Raw genomic sequence first — 25,549 nt, 5'->3', positions numbered from 1 at the left:
AAGAAGGTGAAGAGATTAAGCAAGAAAGGAAAAGAAAAGAAAAGAAAAGAAAGGAAAGGAAAGGAAAGGAAAGGAAAGGAAAGGAAAGGAAAGGAAAGGAAAGGAAAGGAAAGGAAAAGAAAGGAAAGGGAAAAGGAAAAGGAAAGGAAAAAGAAGACCTCATAGACAGAAAACAGTATGGGATTACCAGAGGGAAAGGTTGGTGGGTGGAAGTAAAAGAGAGTATAGGAGAGATAACTGGTGATGGAAGGATGCTTGACTCGGGGTGGTGAACACACAATACAATATACAGATGATGTATTACAGAATTGTACACCTGAAACCTATATAATTTTATTAACCAATGTCACCCCAATAAATTTAATATGAATAAATAAAGACAATTTAAGCAAAGTTCTAAATTAAAAACTAAAATAATAAAAATAATAAAACAAGAAGTTGGGGTCTGGCCAAAATAGTCATATAACTTAATTATTAGCACCTTTCTAGGATAACTTCAATTATTTGGCTAGTGGCCTTGAATTTGATTTTTTTAAAATCTTTTTAAATAAAAAAAATATTTGTTTTTTTCATGTGACTAACTAAGCTATCAAAGGGTGCACAATCTTATTATCCAATGTCATCTCATAAATTTAATAAAAAAACAAAGATTTTTGTTCTATTTTGTTTATTCATTTTGTTCTTTTTTTTTAAACTATAACTTCATTCTCTTGTGTTTTTTCTCTTTAATTTTTGGGAAAGATATTTATATGATATACATTTGGAAAAATACATTCTCTTTGTGCTTAAAGTGATTAACATTAAATGTTAAAGAATATAAAAATTAAAAAAGTGAAGTATTCACATCTAAATAATAATTTGGTTTATACTGAATTATTATTTATGTAGTTTGAGGAAACTAGCACAATATTACCTATCTTGCCCTTCTATTATCCATTTATCATATTTTTATATAAGTTATGATTGTAGATCTAGTTTAATATTAGCCCGACCAGGGTGGCTCAGTGGTTGAGCATCAACCTATGAACCAGGAGGTCACGGTTGGCTTCCCGGTCAGGGCACATCCCCGAGTTTTGGGCTCAATCCCCGGTGTGAAGTGTGCAGGAGGCAGCAGATCAATGATTCTCTCTCATCATTAATATTTCTATATCTCTATCCCTTTTCCTTCTCTTATGAAATAAATAAAAATATATTTTTAAAATTATTTTCCATAATAAGTTTTTCAAGAATTCTATTTGAAATTTCTGTTCTTTTTAAAACAATATTTGAAATATTTATTTAGACATAACTGTGTTTTACTGTGTTTTATTTCTCACAACTTCTCTTTTGTATCACAAAATATCCAACAATTAATTTTTATTTTTATTTAAAAAAACTAATTATTTGAGTTATTGAGTTAATGTTTCAGCATGGATGTAGACAATATAATTCCAGGACTATTACAATTTTTTAAAAAGTTTTTTATGTTATAATACATGGATGACAACTGGATTGGATAGAATCTCTTAATCAGGACTTTTTTTTTCCTTAAAACATTTTGAATAGTGGTCCATCAGCTCCTGAATTTTTTTTATCATAAAAAACATTTTTTAAATACAAATCTATCAGAAAGTGGTGACTTTGTGAAAAATGGTTACTTTTCTTTTTTCCCTTCTAGGAAATTTCTAGTTTCCATATCATCTTTCCTTATCTCAGCTAGCTCCACTCTTGTCTCTACCCACCATATATCCAATGCTTACCTGACAGTATATTTGAACTCTAAAATTTGGGTTGACAATTGAAATCTTACAGAAAATACTTCAGTAAGGGAAAATATATGTGGTATATGTCAAATATAAGTGGCACCTTGGAATAAAGATATGTTCCCGGTCCTCTATGAGACCAAAACATCCAGAATAACATGAAGATTTTCATAATTCAAAACGTAATCTATAAAATAAATGTCTACAATTATATATATATATATACATATATATATATATATATGAATCTTTTACGAAATCAAAGAGCTAGCACCTATGGAAGAATATTGAATGTCTGATGTTTAAAGTTATTTTAGGTCTTTTTTTCTTCAGGAACATACATATGAATCATTCTAAGGATTATTATTCATATATTTTATTACAATTAGAATCTCAACCACAATAAGGCAATTTCCATATCAGAAACAAAATGTAAAAATCTTTATTTTCCTCAGGCAATAGATGAACACAGCAAAGGAAGATTCAGCACTTTCTGTTCTCTTTTGCAGGAGACATGTTTGCTAGGAGCCCTGTCCTCAACCAGTCCGGCCCCACTGAGTTTGTGTTCCGAGTATTCACTGCTGTCCCTGAATTCCAGGCCCTTCTCTTCGTCCTCTTCCTCCTCCTCTACCTGATGATCCTTTGTGGCAACACAGCCATCATCTGGGCGGTGTGCACACACAGCTCCCTGCGCACCCCAATGTATTTCTTCCTGTCCAACTTGTCCTTCATAGAGGTCAGCTACACCACCGTGGTGGTGCCCTTGATGCTTTCCAACATCTTTGGAGCCCGGAAGCCCATTTCTCTGGCTGGCTGCGGGGCCCAAATGTTCTTTTTTCTCACTCTTGGTGGGGCTGACTGTTTTCTCTTGGCAATCATGGCATATGATCGCTATGTGGCCATCTGCCACCCACTGCACTACACCCTCATCATGACCCAGAAGCTGTGCATCCAGATGGTGTGCTGTGCTGTGGGTCTGGCGCTCTACCTGTCCCTGCAGCTCACATCCTTAATCTTCACCTTGCCCTTCTGTGGACACCTCCAGGAAATCAACCACTTCCTCTGTGATGTGCCTCCGGTCCTGAGGCTGGCCTGTGCTGACATCCGTGTGCACCAGGCCGTCCTCTATGTCGTGAGCATCCTCGTGCTAACTGTCCCTTTCATCCTTATTTATGTCTCCTATGTGTTCATCACCATGGCTATCCTGCGCATCCGTTCTGCTGAGGGCCGCCGCCGGGCCTTCTCCACCTGCTCTTCCCACCTCACCGTGGTCTTGCTACAGTATGGCTTCTGTGCCTTGGTCTACCTGCGTCCTCAATCTAGTTCTTCCGTGGACGAGGACCGCCAATTTGCCCTCATTTACACCTTTGTCACCCCCTTACTCAACCCCCTGATTTACACCCTTAGGAACAAGGATGTCAAAGTTGCCCTGAAAAAGGCCATCAGTAGCAAAGGAACAGCTGAAGCTCTCTGAAGAGTTAGAATTTAAGGATGTGACAATGAAACTCTTACATACAAATGCCATAGTTACATTTATTTCCCCACAATTTTGATTTACATTAATTAATTTTTCCTAATACATGTAGTTGCTATAGTTTGCTCTCTCCTTTTTTTTTTTTTTTAAGGTTCTCTGAACTTTAAATCTCTGAAAACTAAACAGGAATACTAGAGGCTGCTATTGTTCACTTAGCCCCAAACTAAAAATTTACATTTCCTCTGAAGCAACTTCATTACTTTTAAAGTTTCCTCCTGAGAAGCAATGGTATTAATTGAGTCCTTGAACTCTGATTTGGATGAGAAATGTTCATTAAAGACATTTCACTCAATCTAATGTGCCTTATTCTTATATTTGCCTTTAAAGGGTGACAAATGACCATCTGGTCAATTTACCTGTTTCTTTCATTGAACCTCTTTTGCATGTAACAATGGTCCCTGTGTGCTGGTCTAATCTATGCTCTCACATTTAATGCAGGCATGTGCAAGTAGGTCGGAAATGGTGGAGCAGTCCATTTGCTCTCAGAGTTAATATGTGTTGAGGGAAAATGCCAGATTTCTAACCTAAGACTCCTAAGTTGTCAGAAAATAAGAGTGGGTCATTAAGTGCCATGGTCACACTTTATAGAGGTCATCCTGTGCATTAGTCAGGGATCTCCAGAGAAACAGAGCCAACAGGATGTACAGATGCAAAGGGAGAGATTTATAGTATGGATTGGGCTCATGTGATTATGGAGTCTGGCAAGTCAAAAATATCCAGCCCAGGTTAGCAGGCTGGAAATTCCAGCAGGCATCAATGCTGCAGTCTTAAGTCCAAAGGCATTCTGGAAGAGAAATCCCTTCTGTTTCTGGGTATCTTGTTTTTTTCTCTTGAGACCTAAAAGATAAGGCCCATGCACATTGTGTTGGTAGACTGCTTTACACGAAGTCTACTGATTTATATGTTAATCACATCCAAAAACCACCTTGACAGCAGCATTTTGACAGGTGTTTTACTAAACAACTGGGCACCATATATAGCCTAGCAAGTTGACATAAAATTAACCATCATAATCTACCCTTTGTCAGCTTGGCATCCATAATCATAAACCATATTTAATCTCTAATCAAGACAATAACAAAGTCATACTTCTGCCTAACCTGGTATAATTATCCTACGTATAACTCAGAAAATATTAACCCTATTCCCAGAAGAGTATGCAAAGTCCTTGGGTGATGTTCACCCTTCTACTTTATATTCTGTAACTTAAATGCTATGCTGTAGAGTTAATACTTAAATACTATAATGCAAAGTCAATATATATTATGTTATACAGTAGGAGGATAAGAGAGGGAAGAAAACATATACATACGTAAAAACATTTTTATGAAAATAAAGAAATGCATGTAACATTTAGTCTTCATTTCTGCAACTGCTCATATGGTCAAAACTGGTATTTATAATCTCTTTTTCCAATGCCCATTCCATATTCTCTTTGTCCTCAGGAAGTTCCACAGCTTATTAAGGTTCTTTGCCTGGTGATGTGACCCAATTCTTCATTCCCTAAGGTTACAGCATTTTAGCAGTCTTCAAAGGGCCATTCACCGATTCCATTGAGCCAGATGGCTTCAGGATGGTGAATATGCTAAGACCAGTGAATTCCATGAGTATGAACTCATTTATGTACTTCATTTGCTATGAAGTGAGTTCCTTAAGCATAAATAGTGCTTTATGGAATACCATGACTAACAAAACATTCTGTAAGTCTGTAGTTTTGGCAGAAGCTTTGTGTGCAGGGAAGGTAAATCTACATCCAGGGTAAGTGCAATTATGCAGAATTCTGTAAGATGAATCTAAGCTAAAAACTCCACTGATTACATGGCATCCATAAGCACCTATTCTGACTGGAGAACTACAGTGACATTTGGATGTCTGCAATTAGTGTCAGTTCAGAATCAGTCAAACACCAATCTAGATGTTACTGCTCAACCCTGCCAGGCTGTTGGCATCTGACTATCCTACATACACACACACACACACACACACACACACACACCAAAGAGCTACATTAATCACTCTAGTCTAGACCCACACAGAGGACTGTCTTTGAGTAAATGGGGCACATGGGAGCATATATTCACTCACAAACTTATAAAAATTTATATACACATGACCAACCAATATTTTTTCAAGGAATAAGCAAATTTGCTAAGACCTATAAGAGTGTCTCTACTCAAAGAGATTCAAGCAAGGAAAGATGCCATCGAAAATATAAAACATTTGATAAATATTCATTGAGGTGCTATTAAGTATACACTACTCTAAGTCCCATGGAAACCATATAAAAATATAGTCTCAGTTCTCCAGGATGGGACTTAGGCTAAACCCGGCTATGACAATCTGGTGGGAATAAACTCCTTGAAACAGGAGTCTCAGGTGACCTTGATTAGGGAACGTCATATTTCTCAGGAAATTATGCCAAGCACCGATAATGTCACTAAAGGGTTTAATACTGGCTTTTACTTTGACAGGCATCCCCCAGACCGTCTATTGACAAGGAACCCCAAGTGTAGGGATGGTTTTAGTTTGGACTAATTATCTATCTGCTAACATGGGAGGAGATCAGCAATTACTACACTACCTTCTTCTGGGAGATGGAACCTATGAGATAAGACCCTAGATAGCAAAGTAATTGACTCCTTCCGTTGCTTTTCATTCAGGAAGTTTACATAAAATTTCAGTTCTCTGAATAGTCTCTCCAGGCTCATGTTCCTTCTTTAAATATATCCAACAGAGCAGTCAGATATCACTTACTAGGTCCTGTCTTTTAGAATACAACTGAGAATGTTGGTTTGGTATACTTCTCTTTCTCCTCATGCCAAAGGTAAGAGTAAGTTTTTTTACTTCCTTACAACATACTAGGCACTTGCTGATGCTGGGCTAGAAAAGCAAGTAATGGGCTTTACAAGTGGAGACTCTAGGATTTCAGAACCAGCTCAGCCCATGACTTACAGTGTTTCTATTAATTTACTTGGAAGGTCTAGTCTTCTGATTAAAAAGGTAATAATCCCCATTCTCAAACAATGAGCATAATACTGATTTGAATATTTTTTTAAAAGGTAAGAAAGGTTGAGGGAATGACTAAAATAAATTATGATAATGTTTAAGGATAAATGGAAACTCTTCTTGCATACGATATCTTATTTATCCTCTGCCATGAAGCAGATATTATTAATATCATCCTCTTAAAAGAGTCAAAGAAAGGAGGGAAGAATTAACATTTATTATGTAACTTAATAGGTTTCATACATCAAACCAAGTGTTCTAAATACATTAGCTCATTTAATCTCATCACAACTCCATTAAGTATTATTGTTTACATCTTTCAAACACTCGGGAAGAGAAATTAATTTGAGATGATCTGCTCAGACAACAAAGCTATTAGTAATAAAATGAGATGCTACCTTGGGTCTGTTATCGCTGAATCCACTAATTCCCTTTTTTTACAAAATGCTAACTAGAGAATTGGACAAGCTGCTGCAGCCCAGACTCTCTTATTTCCAGAATAAACAAGGGTGATGTTTCTCATCACATTCTTGCCAACTGGGGCTGGTCTGGCTGTAGAGGTAAGAAGGAAAATGAGGATATATTGTGAGAGGTGACTTGGAAGCATGAGATGGGCTTGGAATCATGAACAGATGCCAGCCTGGGGAAGATTCCTGGATATGACATCGAAGAGCTGTCTGGTCCTGTCTCTGTTCTATTCAACATATTTACTAACAACTTAGAATAACAAGTTGATTTTATGTTGATATAAGTGTCACTCTTCAGAATCATAAAAAGCACTATTTTTCTATCCAGAATATGGACCCCATTACTCTATCTCTCTTCTCATAGTTAATTTCCATTTTTCAGATCTAAACATCACTTCTTCTTGGAAGCTTTTTCAGTATCCTTTAGTCACAAACTATGTCAGAGTCCCATGTTGTACAACCTTACAACATACTATTTTTTTGTTACAGCACTTGTTCACAGCTTTAATTATACATATAATTAAATTATATATGTTATGTTAATGAGTGATGGGATTTTTTCCACAGTGCAGCCCAAGGATTGGATGCTAAGTTGTTTTCTATAAGGCCTCTTAATAATCTTAAAAGTAAAGAAGAGAAAATGAAAAAGTGAAAATTATATATTTTACAATACATGTGACATTTATTTATTAAATGTCTATAATTTATACATTAGGATTGGTGATATAGGGGGGAAACATAAATAAGAGAGGATGGCTGCCTTTGAATTTACAAATAATAATCTTGGCTACCTGTTATTAGGTTGCTGTTACTATGGGCTAGGCATTACGGTAGATACTTTATATTATAATCTCATTTAATCCTCACAACAACCCTCAGAACTAAGCATAATTATTGTCCCCATTTTTCAAGCCACATCATTTAATTTCAACACTGATACACTGCCCCTCCTCTGTATGTTGTAATATAATTTTAAATATGCTCAGTGACATTATAAATAATTCAAAATATTATTGAAGTTCAGAAGAGGAAAAAAGAAAGGATTAAATGGATTCTACTTGTTAACTGTGGAAAAACAACAGAGACCCAGCCGTTCATGCCTACAGTACTCTTAATATTAAGGACAGTGACTAATCACATTTCTCCCTATGCTTGTGACAGCAAGTGGGGTTTTGTGAATGATTTTTTACTGCAAGTCATAATTCTGGATTAAGACTTTTTTTCAAAGCTCATAAAAATAATATTAAAAGTGGGAAAGTTGAAACAAGGTCACATGATGCCTATTTTCTACCTTCTTTAATATGAGTTGGTCATTGAAAAGTAGAATGGATGCCCTGTGAGAGTTATATCTCTTCATTAGAAGGTTTTCAAGGAAGCTGAATCATTTTTTCTGGACTTCAAATTAGCTCCTTAGTAGAGAAGAAAAATAAATGAAGACTGGCTTCGTCTTTCTTATTCATCCCCGTAATTCACAGAAGGGATTCTTAGATCTGCAATAGCTTATGAGCACATATTTCTCATCTTGCAACAAGCCAGGATGAGTCCTATAATAACACTGTGTTTCCTTCAAGTCCCACACTTCTTTTGTTTGGAAGGAAGGAAGGAGGGAGGGAAGGAGGAAGGAAAGGAAGAAGAGAGGAAGGGTGGAAGGAAGGAAGGAAGGAAGGAAGGAAGGAAGGAAGGAAGGAAGGAAGGAAGGGAGGGAGGGAGGGAGGAAGGAAGGAAGGAAGGAAGGAAGGAAGGAAGGACCCCACTCTCACATTAATGACTCCTGCTATCAAGAATTTCTTGACACTGTCTTATGGATTTACTGAAAGTATTTAATTTTTATTTCACTTGTACTGAAAATGGCTTTGAATTCCACAAACTTCCTCTGCCTCTTTTCCTCAAAAAAATCCTACATAATTTAGCCCAACTTTTGGCAGTTAGAAATTAAGTTGTAGATTTTTATGTTGTGAAGAGTGTTGTAAAAGGGAAATTAAAAAATTAATCCTGCAGGGGGGTGGGGGGTAGAAGAGGGTAATGGAGGAGGGGAATCTGTAATACTTCCAATAATAAAGATACATTTTAAAAAATTAATCCTGATCCTTCTAGTTTGTAACTCCAACTCTGGTGAGATTAGATCATGGCTCATGGTGTGAACTAATATATTGTCAGTTTGATTATTTCTTCTGTTCTTGTAACTCATGACAGACAAAACCTGTTAGCTCAATGACCGGGGGAAATCGCTCAGTGTTGATGGAGTTTGTGTTCCTGGCTTATCCCTCTCACCCTGAGCTGGGTGCCTTGTCCTTCCTTGGAGTCAGCCTGGTATATACATTGATCATCAGTGGGAATGTCCTCATTGTGGTGGCCATCCAGACAGAAGTCCGCCTCCACACACCCATGTACTATTTCCTGGGCAGCCTCTCGGGAGTAGAAATATGCTACACTGCAGTGGTCGTGCCTCACATTCTGGCCAACATCCTACAGTCAGAGAAAACCATCACCCTCCTGAGCTGCGCCACTCAGATGGCGTTCTTCATCGGACTTGGCAGTACCGATTGCTTCCTCTTGGCTGTGATGGCCTATGATCGTTATGTTGCTATCTGCCATCCCTTGCGGTACCCTCTCATCATGACTTTAACTCTTTGTGTTCGCTTGGTTGTAGCTTCCGTGGTCATCGGCTTGGTCCTGTCCTTACAGCTGGTGGCCTTCATCTTCTCTCTGCCATTCTGCCAGACTCGGGGTATCGATCACTTCTTTTGTGATGTGCCACCGGTGATGCGCCTTGTTTGTGCCAGTAGCCACATCCATGAGCAGTCAGTGCTGGTGGCGGCCACACTAGCCATCGCCGTGCCTTTCCTCCTCATCGCCACCTCCTACAGCTTCATTGTGGCTGCTGTGCTCAAGATCCATTCAGCAGCTGGCCGCCACCGGGCCTTCTCCACCTGCTCCGCCCACCTCACTGTGGTCCTGCTGCAGTATGGCTGTTGCGCCTTCATGTACCTCCGCCCCAGCTCCAGCTACTCCCCCAAGCAAGATCAGTTCATCTCACTGGTGTACACATTAGGAACCCCACTGCTCAACCCACTTATCTATACTCTGAGGAATAGTGAGATGAAGGGAGCCATAGGGAGAGTTCTTACCAGGAGTTGTCTCTCTCAGATAAACTAGGGGAGAGTACAACCTATCAGGCAAATCCCCATACAACTAAGATTTCTCTCAGTTGATGTTAAAACTAACCTTTAAAAATAGTATAAATTGTCTGGATACTGTTTAGCTATGGGTACCAGAGACCTTGAAAATGTTTCTACCATTTTAGTAGACTCAGTAATTTTTCTTCTAGAAAAAAAAAATTAACAAATGAGCATAACATAATAGAAAGTGACAAATATAAGACTGCATCTCAGGTATCAACTGGAAGCAGATATGTCATTCAGTAGATTTTAATTTAAAAAATGTAATAAAGAGATTATATGCAGAGGTATGTGAGTGGGAACTAATAAGAGGTGGCAGCACTCTTACATACTAGCAATAGCAGGGGGCCATTATAACCCCTAGACTCCAGAGGCGAAAAGAAGGTACAGTATTATTGGAGATCAGTGAAAGCTACATCTATCAAGAGAAAACACTTGGTCAGAACTGTGACTTTAGAAAAATAAAAAAGCAACTATTGGCAAAACTATGACCATGCAAAGAGATACAGGGAGATAACTACCCCAACCTCTCTCTGCTTGCTTCCTCCCATCTCTTCCCCTGTCTCCTATTGGCCAAATCCAACTGGAAGCAAGAGGGCAGGGGAGACTGAATGATTCAGTTATCAGAAGCTAGCCTTTTTAAACAGGGCAGAGAAGAGAAGGACCTTGAGAGTTGTGACAAACAGAGAACAACCAGAAAAAGATATGTTAACAATCTAATTTCCCCAAAATAAGGTATTTGCTAAACAATGATTGTATGAAGGAATTTTTTTCTTTGTGGCTATTCTTGTATTTATTCATTTATTCAGTAAATTTTGAGCATTTAAATATGCTAGGCATTACTCTTCCAAGAAACCATATAAAAGGGTAGATAGTTCTTTGAACTTCCTTCGTTCTGGTTCATTCACATCCATTCCCATGTCCTCACCTTGGATTTCTTTAGCCTTAAATTTATGTTCTCAAATTTTAGTTATTTGTAATGACTAGCATTAAGTACTTATTCTGAATTATAAATATATATTTTTCTAATCTTCAAAAGTTCTATGAAGTAGGGTTGTTATTATTCTATTTCCAATGATGAAACTAAGTCACATAGTTTAAGTAACTGGTGTGAGTTCGTGCAGATAATATGTGATGGAGTTCAAATTTGGAATTTGAACCCAGAGATCCCAGCTTCTGAAGCAATGTTTATTTGTACTTTCAGCATAAAATGATGATGAGTATCTTTTCATAGACTTACTGGCCATTTGGCTCTCTTCATTGTGAAGTATTATTTTAAGAATTTACCTATTTTGCCCTAGCCAGTTTGGCTCAGTGGATAGATAGAGTCTTGGCTGTGGACTAAGGGGTCCCATGTTCAATACCAGTCAAGGGCATGTACCTTGGTTGCAAACTCCTTCCCAGCCGGCCCGGCTCTGGTCAGGGCTCATGCAGGAGGCAACCAATCAATGTGCTTCTCTCTTACATCAATATTTCTCTGTCTTTTCCTCTCTCTTCCACTCTCTCTAAAAATCAATGGGAAAATATCCTCGGGTAAGGATTAGCAACAACAACAAAAAAAATGAATTTACCAATTTTAATTGAACTATTTTCTTTTTCTGAGTTTATTGTATATTCTGGAGATAATTCCTTTGACAGATATATTTATTGTTAACATTTTCTTCCTAATTTTGACTTAAACTTCTCATTGTTATCTTTTGTTCAGAAGAATTTTTTTAATGAAATCCACTTTATCATTGTTTTTCTTTTTGGTAATGACTTTTGGGTCCTATTTTAGAAATACCTGCCTTCCTCAAGTTTGTGAAGACACTTTCTTATGCTTTCTTCTAAAAGTTTTATAGTTTCAGCTAGCACATGTATGTCTATGACACATCACATTACTTTTACATATTTTATAGTACATATAATTATTCTGGTGCTGTTTTGTTTTCTTGTTGAATTTTTGTACTTTTGTGGAAAATCAATTGAACATGGGCTATGTTGTGCATGTGTGTATGTGTGAGTTTATTTCTGCATCCTCTATTCTTGTCCACTTTTCTTTTTTAGAATGTTTAATATTACTTTATTTGGCCTTTTTGTTTGTTTGTTTGTTTAAACAAAACGTGTTATTGTCATGCCGTCTGCGGTTTCCAAAATTGTTGGAATGGTTGAAGAAGTAGATGAAGCTTTCAGGAACAATTTCTAGCCACAGCATTTTACTGCCAAAATCAAAAAGCCACCAAACCAAGAAGATTCTTACTATAAAAATCTTAATCCCTGAGCTATGATCCTTGCCAGCAAAATGGTGCCTTATATCTTTCCTTATTCCCATCTTTAAATTTTTTATTGAGGTATAATTAGCATACAACATTATTTAGTTTTAGATGTACAGATAATGATTTGATATTTATATATTGCAAAATGATAATTACACTAAGCCTAGTTAACATCTATCATCATACCAAATTTTTTTCTTGTGATGAGAATTAAGATTTACTCTCTTAGCAACCTTTACATATACAATACAGTATTATTGACTATAGTTGTCATAATGTACTTTACATCCTCATGACTTATTTATTTTATAGCTGGAAGTTTGCAACTTTTTACTCCCTCGCGTTTTCATTTTAATTGTGATAAGAACTCTTAACATGAGATCTGCCCTCTTAAACTTTTTTTAAAATATATTTTTATTTATTTCAGGGAGGAAAGGAGAGGGAAAGATAGAAACATCAATGATGAGAGAGGATCATTGATCGGCTGCCTCCTGCATGCCCCACACTGGGGATCAAGGCTGGAACCCCAGCAATATGCCCTGACCAGGAATTGAACCATGACCTCCTGGTTCATAGGTCAATGCTCAATCACTGAGCCACATCAGCCAGGCCTACCCTTTTAAACTTTAAAGTGCAAAGTACAGTATTGTTAACTATAGGCACAATGTTACACAGCAGATCTCTAGAACTTATTCACTTTATATAACAGAAATTTTATGCCCATTGAATAACAACTTTCCATTTCTTCCTGCCTCCAGGCACTGGCAACCAGCAATTTCATTCTTTCTATGAGTTTGACTATTTTAGAAACCTCATATAAATGGAATCATGCAGTATTTGCCCTTCTGCAATTGGCTTATTTTACTTAGCATAATATTTTCCAGGCTCCTCCATGTTGTCACACATGAGAAGATTTCCATCTTTTTAAAGGCTGAATAATATTCCATAATATGTATATAGCACATTTCCTTTATCCATTCATCCACTGATGGGCATTTACATTGTTTCCGTACCTCGGCTATTGTAAATAATGCTGCAGTGAACATGGAAGTTTAGATATCTCTCTGAGCTGTTGTTGCTAATGTCCCTCATTTTCCCCCATTTGCCCACCTCCACCCAGTCCCCACACCCCCTCTCTTGGCCCTTACTCCACTATTGGCTGTGTCCATGGACTATGCATATATGTTCTTTAGCTAATCCTTCCACCTTCTTTTATCCAATCCCTCCCACATCCTTCCCCTGATATTTGTCAGTCTGTTCCATAAAAATATTCTTTCTGAATTTTTTAAAATTCAGTGTGATAAAACACTTAACATGAGATCTATACTCTTATCAAATATTAAATGTACAATACATTATAATTACCTTCTAAATTATACAAAAATATCCAAGTAAATTAAACATAAGAGCAATAAGAAAGTGGACATTTTTAAAACATAATATAGAATTACTAACTGAATCAAGTCATCTAAATTACCTGTATTTTTATCTAAACTCATTTTAAAATTTCAAATATCCAATGTTAAGAAATAGTTTAATAAATTGTGGAACATTAATACTATTCATATTATGTAGTCACAAAAAGTATAACTATGAACACTACATTTAAAAAGAAAACGTTTGCCCTAGCTTGTTTGGCTCAGTGGATAGTGTATCAGCCTGCAGACTAAAGGGTTCCAGGTTTAATTTCAGTCAAGGGCACATGCCTGGGTTGCAGGCTCAATTCCTAGTATGGGGCATACAGAAGGCAGCCAATCAATGATTCTCTCTCATCATTGATGTTTCTATCTCCCTCTCCCTTCCTCCCTGAAATCAATAAAAATATTTTTTAAAAATAAATTAATCTAATTTTAAAAAATTTATAACCTACTGTTATATAGAAATACTATAGGTTCTCATTGCAACCATGAAAAATAAATTTGTAGAAATGAAGTCATCTGAACAAATAAATATATCTGGGTGAGGGGAAGGAAAATAAGTCTGCATATAGCCTCCATATGCACTTAACCACCCATTCAATTATAAGCACAGACTCTTTTAATTGACCATTGCGAGGAACATAAAAGCTTGCTAAAAAGCAAGCTGTCTGCATTCTCATGGATTTTAGATATTTTGGACCTTTATGGGAACATCTGCATAAATCTGGATAAATTCGATACATTTATTTTGGCTTCAGAAAAGACATTTTTATGTGCTGTTGCCTCTGCCCTAAAACATTTTCCCTTCTTTCTCCTGCTGGCTTGTCAGCTATTAGATCACCATTGGACCATCGCCTCAGAGAGGCCTTCGCCGAACACAAAGCAGCCTCTGCACCTGCTCTATCTGTCACAACACTTCTTCACACTCACTTTCCCAGTGCCCTTACCCTGTTCTGCCTTTATTTCTATAGCACTCACCCCTTCGAACACATTATTAAATGTTCCTATTCTTATATTATCGTCCCCCCCTCCAAGAATATATTCTCTATGTGGGCAAAATTGTTGTCTATTTTGGACACTGAAGTATCTCAAGCACTGGAAATAGAACCTGGCTCATAATAGGAATTCAATATATATTTGTTACCTATTGAACAATGATTTTATTATTGATAGTGGACATGAGACAGGAAAACTAAAGATGGTTAAAATGAATGGCAGCAATAAGAAGAAAGTATGTGATTTTAAGTTTGTGAGGTTTGGAAGGAGTTGGAAAGGTAGAAACATTAAAAATATGATTAGGCTAAGAGTTGGGAATATAACTATGCACACACACACACACACACACACACACGGCTTGTTTTTTATATTCATGGCAATGGTATATATATACCTAAGTGACAGTTATGACCAAACGACCAGAACAACCAGTCAACCAGTTGCTATGATGCGCACTGACCACGAGGGGGCAGATGCTAAATGCAGGAGCTGCCCCATGGTGGTCAGTATGCTCCCACAGCCAACCTCCAGCAGCCCCTCATCCTTCATCCCTCTCCCCCTGCTGGCCCCCCTTCCCATAGGCCTCAATCACCAGGCAGACCCGGGGATGCCACCCCTGCACGAATTCGTGCACCAGGCCTCTAGAGAGAGAGAGAGAGAGAGAGAGAGAGAGAGTGAGTGTATGGAAAGTATTAGCAGAGAGAAAATTTGAGCAAGAGACAGAAATAAGTAGAATAAGGAAAACTGAAACCAAATACCAGAAAGGATGATTTTGGAAAATTCTTCTGCTTCTAAAGAAAATAACACAATTCACAGAATTTTAGAGCTAGAAGGATCCATGGAGTCCAGGTAATCAACACCTCTTTTCACAGATGAGGAAGCCCACATAAGAGCTTCCCTAGTTGCCTGAAGTCAACAGTTACCACATGGCAGAACCATAACTAGACTCCAAATCTCCAGATGCCTACACTACTGTTGTTTCATGAACTTAAGCTGAAATCAATGTTTTCCTTCGACAGTGCTCACTGGGAGACTGTCTGGAGCACAACATTAGTAAGTTCCCTGTGCATATAGGAAAGGAATGAGAACATCCCCCTGGAATTTCCAGATAATAATTGTCTATGGTGACCACACAGTAGAGTTGCCCATCAATCCTTATTAGTTTATCAACGAGGGAAATTTTTCTCAAATATTTTCCTTAGTTGGCTTTAGTTTGAGGGGGACCACTAGGGATATTTCTCCTCTGTGGAGACCTATTAATTTTAAAGAGATTTCATAATTGACACTAAATAATCTGACTAAATCAGGCAAGACTGGACTCTTGGTAGATGTATCAGAATTTGTTTTCTTTGTGAAGGAGGAGACAGGTCTCATTCAGGACTTGATTTAGGATTATTCCATAATATCATCCTTCCAAATGATATGCCTCTCTCCCTGCTCCACCCTAACACACATTTCTAAGAGGTGTCTCTTCTTCTGCATATTAGCTTCCAATGGACACTTCTCCATTCTCATCTGGATATTATGCAGGTATCATATACTGTCTAGTTGGCCTCGCCAAGAGATACTGCACAAAGTGTGTGAATCCTCATTCCATTTCATCCTGTTAGAAGAGGATAGAGGGTTAGTGAGCTCTCTGGCAGAGCTCCTTTAGTATCTTTGGCAGAAACTCTTAGCATCTCCGCAAAATGTTAACCTGGTCTTAGGTGGCTGATGGAATGAAGCATATTTTCAAAGTGGTAAGGAAATATCTCAACAAACATAAATTGTTTGATTGATTGGATTTTGGGTTTATTTATAAAAATAATAATAAGACAAATTTCTACAATGCTTTTTAATTAGGGGGCAATATTCATATATAGCAATATTAAATTGTAGAAAACAAATGAGTTATCAGAGTAGGTATTACTATTCACTTTTATGGATATAGAAAATGAAATTTTGAAAAATGGCTGAATTACCCAGCAGCATATATGTAATAAGAGTAAAGCTAGGATGAAACATGGATCTTTTGCCTTTTGTTTGAGTAGTCCCTCCACAGAACTAGCTTAAAGAGTATGGTATGGTTCTCATTTTTTTCAAGTAGCATTATTAAATCATAAGCATTTAATAGTGCTATGTGGGGGAAAGAGTATTCTATGATGAAATAGACTTGGAAAATTTTTGAGGTAAAATTAAGCTGTTTGTTTTACAACAGGACTTCACGCAGAACTTTGCTGTGCTACAGTTCTTGATGCATTGTGAATCTTGAAAAAAAAGTGTGAATGTTTTATAATTTGACCATGAAAATTTTCATTTCTGAAGTGTCATGAAGAATTCTGTTCTAGGGAACACAATTTAGGAGTTAGCTTCTCAGATGATGTTTTAATTCTCTTCCTGTGTCATGTAACCTTCTGAGGCTAAAGTCTTATAATTATCTTCTATCCCTCCCACAGAGCTGAGACCAATACTTGAGTTCACAGCAGATATTCAGTAACTATTTCTCTTCTTGATTTATGTATTGATAAGGAACAGCAGTCTTTTGGTTGAGGTGAGGAGGTTTTCTGAAAGTTTATAGAAGGAATACCTATCCCTAGAGTTGGGGAAAGATAAGTTTCAGGGAAAACTTTCTGGGGGAGATGAAATATGAATTGATCTATGAAGGAGGAGTAAGATGTAGTTAAGGAGTGGGAGGAGACGAGTGTCCAGGGCAGACAGAAGAGATAATGCATAGTCTCAAGAGCAAGAGAGACTGTGGAACTGAAAGTGGTTCAGTAGAGCTGGTGCAGAGACTGCAATGAGAAAAACAGTGAAATCAGGCATTTGATTTTGTTGGAGAAGAGCATTCATGTGGTGCAGAACTCTTCTGAGCCCAAAGGAATCAAACAGACAAAGCTAAAGCCTCTCTTGAGTTTTGTCTATGCTTTGTAAAATAATTTCTGCAAAAATTTAATAATGACCCATGAATACCAGTGACAAGAAAAATCAAATTCCCATGGACTTTGGTACAGTTTATGAATTTATCAATGCTACTAGAATCCATGTTCTGAGCTGACATAATTGATTTTGTGCCAAAGCCATACCAAGCTGGAGAAACAAAATTCTCAGTCAGGAAATTGAGAAACCTTGTTAGTCAATAAATTATTGCATTTTCATTATAATATAACAAGGTTTTTTCATTGTAAAATTAAAAAATCATCATAAGAAATAAATTGCTTCCTAACAAATAATTTATTCATGCAAAAAATAATGGGAAAATATCTACTAAAAGTCAGGCAGAGACTTAATGTAAATTATTGTTAATTCTCACAATATCCTGTAAGATAACTATAGCATACCCTTTGTAGCTAAAAATCTTGAGATTCATAGAAAGTAGGTAACTGTCCATGGTTCTCAAACTAATAAATGGCAGATACATATCCCATACTCTTGTTGAGAAATTTACCGTCTCCTAAAGGTGTAAATATCTTGTGAATGGTACAGTGGTCACCATTAAGGGAAACAATTTAGATTAGGAGAAGTTTTGAAGAGTTCTACATTATTCTACAAAAGATTTTGCTTTTCTTACCTGTGTGCATAGCACCAGACTGAGTTTGGGCATGTTTCTCAGCAGCACTGCCAGAATCAGATGAAATGTTCTTTCTGCCTGGAACTTTGCACTCTCTTCACTAAGTTACATAGTCTTTGATGTAAATGAAAAGTGTTTGTGTAGACTCCACGCTGCTAACTAATCCGATAGAATGTGTATTCTGGCCTCGGGTATGCACATAATTAGCCATATACTTTGGGCAAGGCTTAACCTTGATGGACTTCAGGTTTTGCATATACTAGGATATGAGAAGATAGGGCTAGATGTCTCTTGAGTCCACTTACAATTCCTAGATATTGAGATTTAACTTTACATATGTTTTCTTAATGATCACACATTTGACCTATGACTGGGCTTTGCTATTGATTTCATGGCTCCCTGACATTTTCAAAACTGGTTTGGTTTTATATATGCATTGTGATTACGGGTTAGCACTATACACACATTACACATTGTAATACTGCTTCATAACTATTAAGGACTAACTGCTACCTAGATGAGTATCCCAACAATATCAAACTTATTTGTTCAACAAGTGAGTACATCAATAGTTTAATTGCTTTGCAGCCCACCATCCATTATCAACTGAATCTATTTCACCCACATCTTCCTTTATTGCATGTAGCAGACAAATAGAAAAAAAATCATTGGGCTGAGAAATTCCCAATCTATGTGGGGCTAAAGAAATTACAGCATAATGGGGATTTAACTACAAAGTATTCAATCTGTTCAAAACAAATCAATTGTGGTTGGGATATAGCAGTGAACAAGACAGGCTTTCTGGCCTTTGTAGAGCTTAGATAGAGCCCTAATTGAAATGTTAATCAAACTGGCATTGCCAAAAACTGAGTGCTTTAAGCATTAGCTCCCCAAGGAAGAAACATGGGAACCCAGAAGTCAAGTGAGTTCTATGGGTGGTGATGATAACAGGGTTGGGAGATTATCTGAGGACAGCTTTGAGGAGAAGACTGAGAATAATAAATATAGTTTATGGCTTTGCGTGGACTGTTAGGTGATACAGAAATGAAGTTTTGAATGCCTCACATCATGCAATAGGATGATAAAGACTCAGAATAGAGAAAAGAGCTCTTTTAGACATGAAATAAAGAGCTGGTACTGGGAAGATGTCTAATAATAACTTTTAAAAATGCAATCAACCTCTCACCCATTAGCCAGATGAAAATGTTGAAATGGTCAGATATTCCATTTGTGCCAGTGGACAGGTTATTTCAAGGTCAAAGAATTGAAATTGAGTGATGGAATCAGTTATTTAGGGTTGAAAACATGAACATGAAGGCAATTTATACAAAGACTGTGCCACACATCTTGCTTAATAAACCTAATGGCAATGATTTTATTCTTATATGTCATAAAAGCCAAAAAAACACACATTTTTCATGCTTTTTACAGCACAACATTAGGCTCATAAACTCTTATTTTGAACAAAATTTGTAGTGAAGAATGTGACCACCTAAATTATTCACTGTATTCCATCTCACTGTACCTTAAATGCTTTGCTACTAGTTTTGTGTTCTCCAAGCATGAACATATATCACAGCTGACAACATTCAAGAAAATGTGCAGTCTTTGAAAATAAACCCAGGGGAGCTCCAGATATGGTTTGAAAGAAACAACAACGTTAAGAGTGAGTAAAAAATTTTTTAAAGTTTGGAAGTACGAATTCTGATGCGTTTGATTTTTTAAATATGTTATAGCCTCACCTTGGGTATATGTGCTAGTTCTTTCTTTGAAATCGCCCTAGCTTGCCTGTACCAGCAGACATCAGATTTCAGTACTACATACCTTGCTTTATCCTCAGATTAAGGATGTTTTACACAAAAATTTGTTTGCTCCTAGTTGGGTATAATGCTGCTCATTTGATGTTCATATCTAATAAGATAGAATCATTTTTATAAGTTTTCCTAAGTCAAGGTCTATTTTATTTGGTTTTGATGATAAATAATTAGAATTATTTTACTGCAATCTCTCTTTAATTTTACTTCTTCTTATTTCTTTTCTCTTTTACTCTTCTAATTATTTAAGGTTCAGCAGACCAACTGGAAGGCCTGGGAAGATGCAGCTCTAGAGGAGCCTCACATCTACTCTGGAAAAGATAAGGCCTAAAAGGTAAATATCCAAGTGAAACTCACCATGGTGAGGGAAAAAGAGGGGAAGATAGTTATGCTCACTGGACACCTGCCCTGTCTCAGGCACATTATACACTTGACACATTTAATCTTTATAAATTCCTTATAAGGCTCCATATTCGCATCCCCAATCATTAGAGAACCAAAGCTCAGCAATTAACATAATTACTAGGAAATTTAATTAGCAAATAAGGGGACTAGGTTTCAAACCTAAATCTGGTTGACTATAAAAATCCATGTGATTGACATGCTACTATCCTTCTTTCTCAACAGTAGATTTAAATAATAAACCAAAGATAAAGAAAAACTTAACATTTATTATGATTGTAAAATTATGTATATTCATTGTAAAATGTTTAAATACAGAAAAACATAGAAATACATAAAGGTCCACAATCCCACCAACTTGGTAAGACTCACTATTAACATTTTAAGGTAAGTGTTTTTTATTAATAGATATAATTATATTTAAATGGAACCATGATATAATACTTTCTTATCATCTGCTTTTTCATGAGCCTTCCAGATCTTATTATTTTTCTATAACATAATTTTTATTTTTATTTTTTTTTTAATATTTTATTGATTTTTTACAGAGAGGAAGGGAGAGAGATAGAGAGCCAGAAACATCGATGAGAGAGAAACATCGATCAGCTGCCTCCTGCACACTCCCCACTGGAGACGTGCCCGCAACCCAGGCACATGCCCTTGACCGGAATCGAACCCGGGACCCCTCGGTCCCCAGGCCGACGCTCTATCCACTGAGCCAAACCGGTTTCGGCTATAACATAATTTTTAAATGGTTGCAATGTTTCGTCACATGGATAAACCATAATTAGCATTTTCTTACTATTTATATTTAAGTTGGTAGAATTTTTAGCCATTATATTGAAAACTGTGATGAACATTCCTGTGAATCATTTTATGCACCTAGTCATGGTTAGTTTATTTTAAAAAATTCCTTAAAATAATATTGCTGAATTAAAGTGTATGCATTTCTTCAAGTCTTTTATTGTATACTAGAGGCCCGGTGCACAAAATTCGTCCACTCAGGGGAGGGGTCCCTCAGCCCAGCCTGCATCCTCTTGTAGTCCGGGAGCCCTCAGGGGATGTCCGACTGACGGCTTAGGCCCGCTCCCCATGGGAAGCGGGCCTAAGCCAGCAGTCAGACATCCTTAGCACTGCCATGGATGCAGGAGAGGCTCCCGCCACCGTCACTACACTCAACAGCCATGAGCCTGGCTTCTGGCTGAGCAGCATCCCCCCCCCCCCTCCTGCCGTGGGAGCGCACTGACCATGAGGGGACAGCTCCTGTGTTGAGCATCTTCCCCCTGGTGGTCAGTGCGCATTATAGCAACTGGTCATTCCACCGTTCGGTTGATTTGCATTTTAGCCTTTTATTATAAAGGATTATCAGTTTGCATTCCACACATTTTTACAGCACTTTATATTTCCAGTGTCTATATTTGGTAATATTATCTCTCCTTGCAACTTTAACAACACCAGTATTATCTTTTTCCATTACTCTCAGTATGTAAACAGAAAATAGTACCCAATTTTGTCTAATTTTATATTAATTTGAATACTATTTAAATTGAATGTTTATATACTTGTTAGCCTTTGCATATTTCTTTTTTGAATTGCCTGTTTTCCTAATGATGGGATTTATTTTTTTCTGGGTTAAAAATTTTCATTTTCTCTTCAGTTTGCTTATTATATTTTCCCCACAGACCTTTACATTTTTATTCTGTCAAAATATTTTTATAAACTTTGCTCATTTGATTATAATTTGGTTACACTCTGAGATCTGAAAAAAATCTTTTAGCTTTCTTCCATTTTTAAAAATATTTGAATCTAAGTCAATCAGAAATAAATTTTCATGTATAATGTATTGACTTTACTAAATTTTGCATTTTATATTATGTATGTTTTCAAGAATTATTCTTGGGAGAATTATTTTGCTTTTAACAATATTTGCATTTAACCATTCAGTCTTAAATACATATTTTACTATTTGATTTTTCAAATCCAGTTTTTATACTACAATTTCCTCAATCTTGAATTATGTATTCTAATTAATCACCCAGCAACCAAGAGTCTTCGTTGAGGACTTGCTTTAACTGTATTTAGAATTAACTGTATTTTTAAGTGTTTATAAATCTGAGAAAGCCTGTTGCTTTTGAACATAAATCACTAAATCCTGGTTATAGAGTTCTTTCACAAGAATTGTTTTTCTTAAAATTCTGTAGACACTTTTCTATTGTTTCTTGAGTTCTTATATTGAAAATAAAGTTGTGTCCAAACCAAAATTGCCTAGTTTATAGGTATTTTTCCCTTCCCAGATGCTTATAAAGCTCTTTCTTTTCTTTTTTTTAAAAATATATTTTATTGATTTTTACAGAGAGGAAGAGAGAGGGTTAGAGAGTTAGAAACATCGATGAGAGAGAAACATGGATCAGCTGCCTCCTGCACACCCCCTAGTGGGGATGTGCCTGCAACCAAGCTACATACCCTTGACTGGAATCGAACCTGTAACCCTTCAGTCCGCAGGCCGACGCTCTATCCACTGAGCCAAACCAGTCAGGGCTAAAGCTCTTTCTTATTCATGTAATTATTTTGATGCCTGCTTCAATTCTGCTACTGCATTTATAGTTTTCTTATGGTCTTTTCTTATCTCATGCAGCTCCACTCCACTCATTTTTACCTGACTCCCTTATCTTTTTCTTTCATTTGAACCTGAGTTCTAAAGTTCAAGTTAATTATTAGAAACTTAGAAAAAAAATATTTAAAAGAGAGAAAATAAAGAGTATATATCAAGAAGGATTAGAATGAAAGGTGGGTTTTTTTTTTTTTAGTTTTATGTGGAGTCTAAACAACTGACTGAAAAGTGAACCACCCATGAATAAATCATTGGATAGCCATAAAATGGGATACCACAAAACCAATGAAAAGAACAAAGTCTTGTTAGAACAGCAATCAAGAATGACCTTTGCACACATCATGATGAAGCCAGTTACAATACAGTACATACTTTATCATTACACATATAAATTGAAACATAAACTAATGTCCAGTCATAACATTTGAAAAAGTAGTTACCTTTGGGAGGTATAATACTGAAAGGAGGTACAAAAGATGCTTGTAGGTTATTAGAATTGTTCTATTTCTTAATTTTGGTAGTGGTTACACTAGTATCTTTACTATGTGAAAAATAAATCAAGCTTTACACTTAAGATCTGTGAAAGTTTCTGTGTGTATGTCATACTTCAATAATAATCTACCGAAATAGTGAACTACACACCCATTTAGCTAATTTTTAAAATATCTACAACTATACAACTTTTTTGTTTTATTAAATGCAAGCAAATAATTAGCCCTTGTAAATTTGATTTAAAATGCAAGAGTAAAAAAAAAAAGTGAAGTACTGAGAAATTCAGATTGATAGTTACAAAACAATATGAGGATGTAACATTCAGCACAGGAAATATAGTCAATAATATTGTAATGTGGTACCAGTTGGGTGCTGGAAATATCAGAGGATATTTGTAACCTATATGATTGTCTAACCACTGTGCTATACAACCTAAGACTAATACAAAATAATATTAAATGTAAATTGTAATGAAAAAATTATTTTAAATGACAAAATGATCATAACAATAACAGCAATAATAATAAAATATACCAGGGTTAAAAAAAAAAGACATTGCACCAGGAATATCTACACATCTTTGTCACCAGAAATGTCTACAGATGCGTATATATCCCATTCATGAGCTTTCCATGGAAACACATACCATACCGTCTATGTACATTTATTCCAAGCATTGATATTGGCAACTGGATACTAAATAGGTAATTCTAAATCAAAAACGGAAGTTAAAGTCACTTATTTTCTTCAGCTAATAGATGAACTCAGCAAAGGAAGATTCAGCACTTTCTGTTCTTTTTTGCAGGAGACATGTTTGCTAGGAGCCCTGTCCTCAACCAGTCCGGCCCCACTGAGTTTGTGTTCCGAGTATTCACTGCTGTCCCTGAATTCCAGGCCCTTCTCTTCGTCCTCTTCCTCCTCCTCTACCTGATGATCCTTTGTGGCAACACAGCCATCATCTGGGCGGTGTGCACACACAGCTCCCTGCGCACCCCAATGTATTTCTTCCTGTCCAACTTGTCCTTCATAGAGATCAGCTACACCACCGTGGTGGTGCCCTTGATGCTTTCCAACATCTTTGGAGCCCGGAAGCCCATTTCTCTGGCTGGCTGCGGGGCCCAAATGTTCTTTTTTGTCACACTTGGTAGTGCTGACTGTTTTCTCTTGGCAATCATGGCATATGATCGCTATGTGGCCATCTGCCACCCACTGCACTACACCCTCATCATGACCCAGAAGCTGTGCATCCAGATGGTGGGCTGTGCCGTGGGCCTGGCGCTCTACCTGTCCCTGCAGCTCACATCCTTAATCTTCACTTTGCCCTTCTGTGGACACCTCCGGGAAATTAACCACTTCCTCTGTGATGTGCCTCCGGTCCTGAGGCTGGCCTGCGCTGACATCCATGTGCACCAGGTCGTCCTCTATGTCGTGAGCATCCTCGTGCTGATTGTTCCCTTTATCCTTATTTCTGTCTCCTATGTGTTCATCACCATGGCCATCCTGCACATCCGTTCTGCTGAGGGCCGCCGCCGGGCCTTCTCCACCTGCTCTTCCCACCTCACCGTGGTCTTGCTACAGTATGGCTTCTGTGCCTTGGTCTACCTGCGTCCTCAATCTAGCTCTTCTGTGGACGAGGACCGCCAATTTGCCCTCATTTACACCTTTGTCACCCCCTTACTCAACCCCCTGATTTACACCCTTAGGAACAAGGATGTCAAAGGTGCCCTCAGGAATGCCATCATCGGTAAAGCAGCCTTGGACACTGATTGAAGGCTTAGGGGAACTAGAGTGGGTGTCTGCAGGTCTCCATGATAATGAACTCTAAACAACAAATATAAAATTATAACACTGACTTTCTCACACTTTTCAGTTAACATTTCTCTTTTGCCATATTTGCTCTATGTCTATAATTCACAGTCATTTTCCTGAAGTGTTTTAAATAAGACTTGAAAATTTGGACAAACCTTTCTATGGAGAAGTTCTAGTCTGCTAGTCCTAATTGAAAGATTCTCAGCTCAGACATGACATTAGCTCTATCAGGGAACCCTCACCCCATACACGCTGTGAGTAAAGGTTGGTACCGTTA

The 25,549-nt window shown here is 37.1% G+C and overlaps 3 protein-coding genes across 3 annotated transcripts; all 3 read left to right on the top strand.

Moving 5' to 3' along the window:
• Positions 1-2,256: 2,256 nt before the first annotated feature.
• On the top strand, positions 2,257-3,216 carry LOC139017725 (olfactory receptor 10Q1-like). The gene has a single exon (XM_070426325.1). It carries the CDS (start codon positions 2,257-2,259, stop codon positions 3,214-3,216), a length of 960 nt encoding a protein of 319 aa, XP_070282426.1.
• A 5,744-nt stretch (positions 3,217-8,960) lies between these two features.
• OR10W1 (olfactory receptor family 10 subfamily W member 1) lies at positions 8,961-9,905 on the top strand. The gene has a single exon (XM_070426577.1). It carries the CDS (start codon positions 8,961-8,963, stop codon positions 9,903-9,905), a length of 945 nt encoding a protein of 314 aa, XP_070282678.1.
• Positions 9,906-24,273: 14,368 nt separating this feature from the next.
• On the top strand, positions 24,274-25,233 carry LOC139017955 (olfactory receptor 10Q1-like). The gene has a single exon (XM_070426576.1). The coding sequence runs from the start codon at positions 24,274-24,276 to the stop codon at positions 25,231-25,233; it is 960 nt and encodes a 319-aa protein (XP_070282677.1).
• The last annotated feature ends 316 nt before the right edge of the window (positions 25,234-25,549 follow it).

The sequence above is a fragment of the Myotis yumanensis genome, unplaced genomic scaffold (assembly GCF_028538775.1).
Source record: "Myotis yumanensis isolate MYYU_CA2020_CCGP unplaced genomic scaffold, mMyoYum1.0.hap1 SCAF_10, whole genome shotgun sequence".
Classification (NCBI taxonomy): domain Eukaryota; kingdom Metazoa; phylum Chordata; class Mammalia; order Chiroptera; family Vespertilionidae; genus Myotis; species Myotis yumanensis.
The sequence above is the reverse complement of the archived record's forward strand: the minus strand, read 5'-3'. Positions and strand labels throughout refer to the sequence as shown.

What these genes read in the sequence shown, in the direction of transcription:
- LOC139017955 (XM_070426576.1), top strand. Translation starts at nt 24,274, where the DNA reads ATGTTTGCTAGGAGCCCTGTCCTCAACCAGTCCGGCCCCACTGAGTTT.
- LOC139017725 (XM_070426325.1), top strand. Translation starts at nt 2,257, where the DNA reads ATGTTTGCTAGGAGCCCTGTCCTCAACCAGTCCGGCCCCACTGAGTTT.
- OR10W1 (XM_070426577.1), top strand. Translation starts at nt 8,961, where the DNA reads ATGACCGGGGGAAATCGCTCAGTGTTGATGGAGTTTGTGTTCCTGGCT.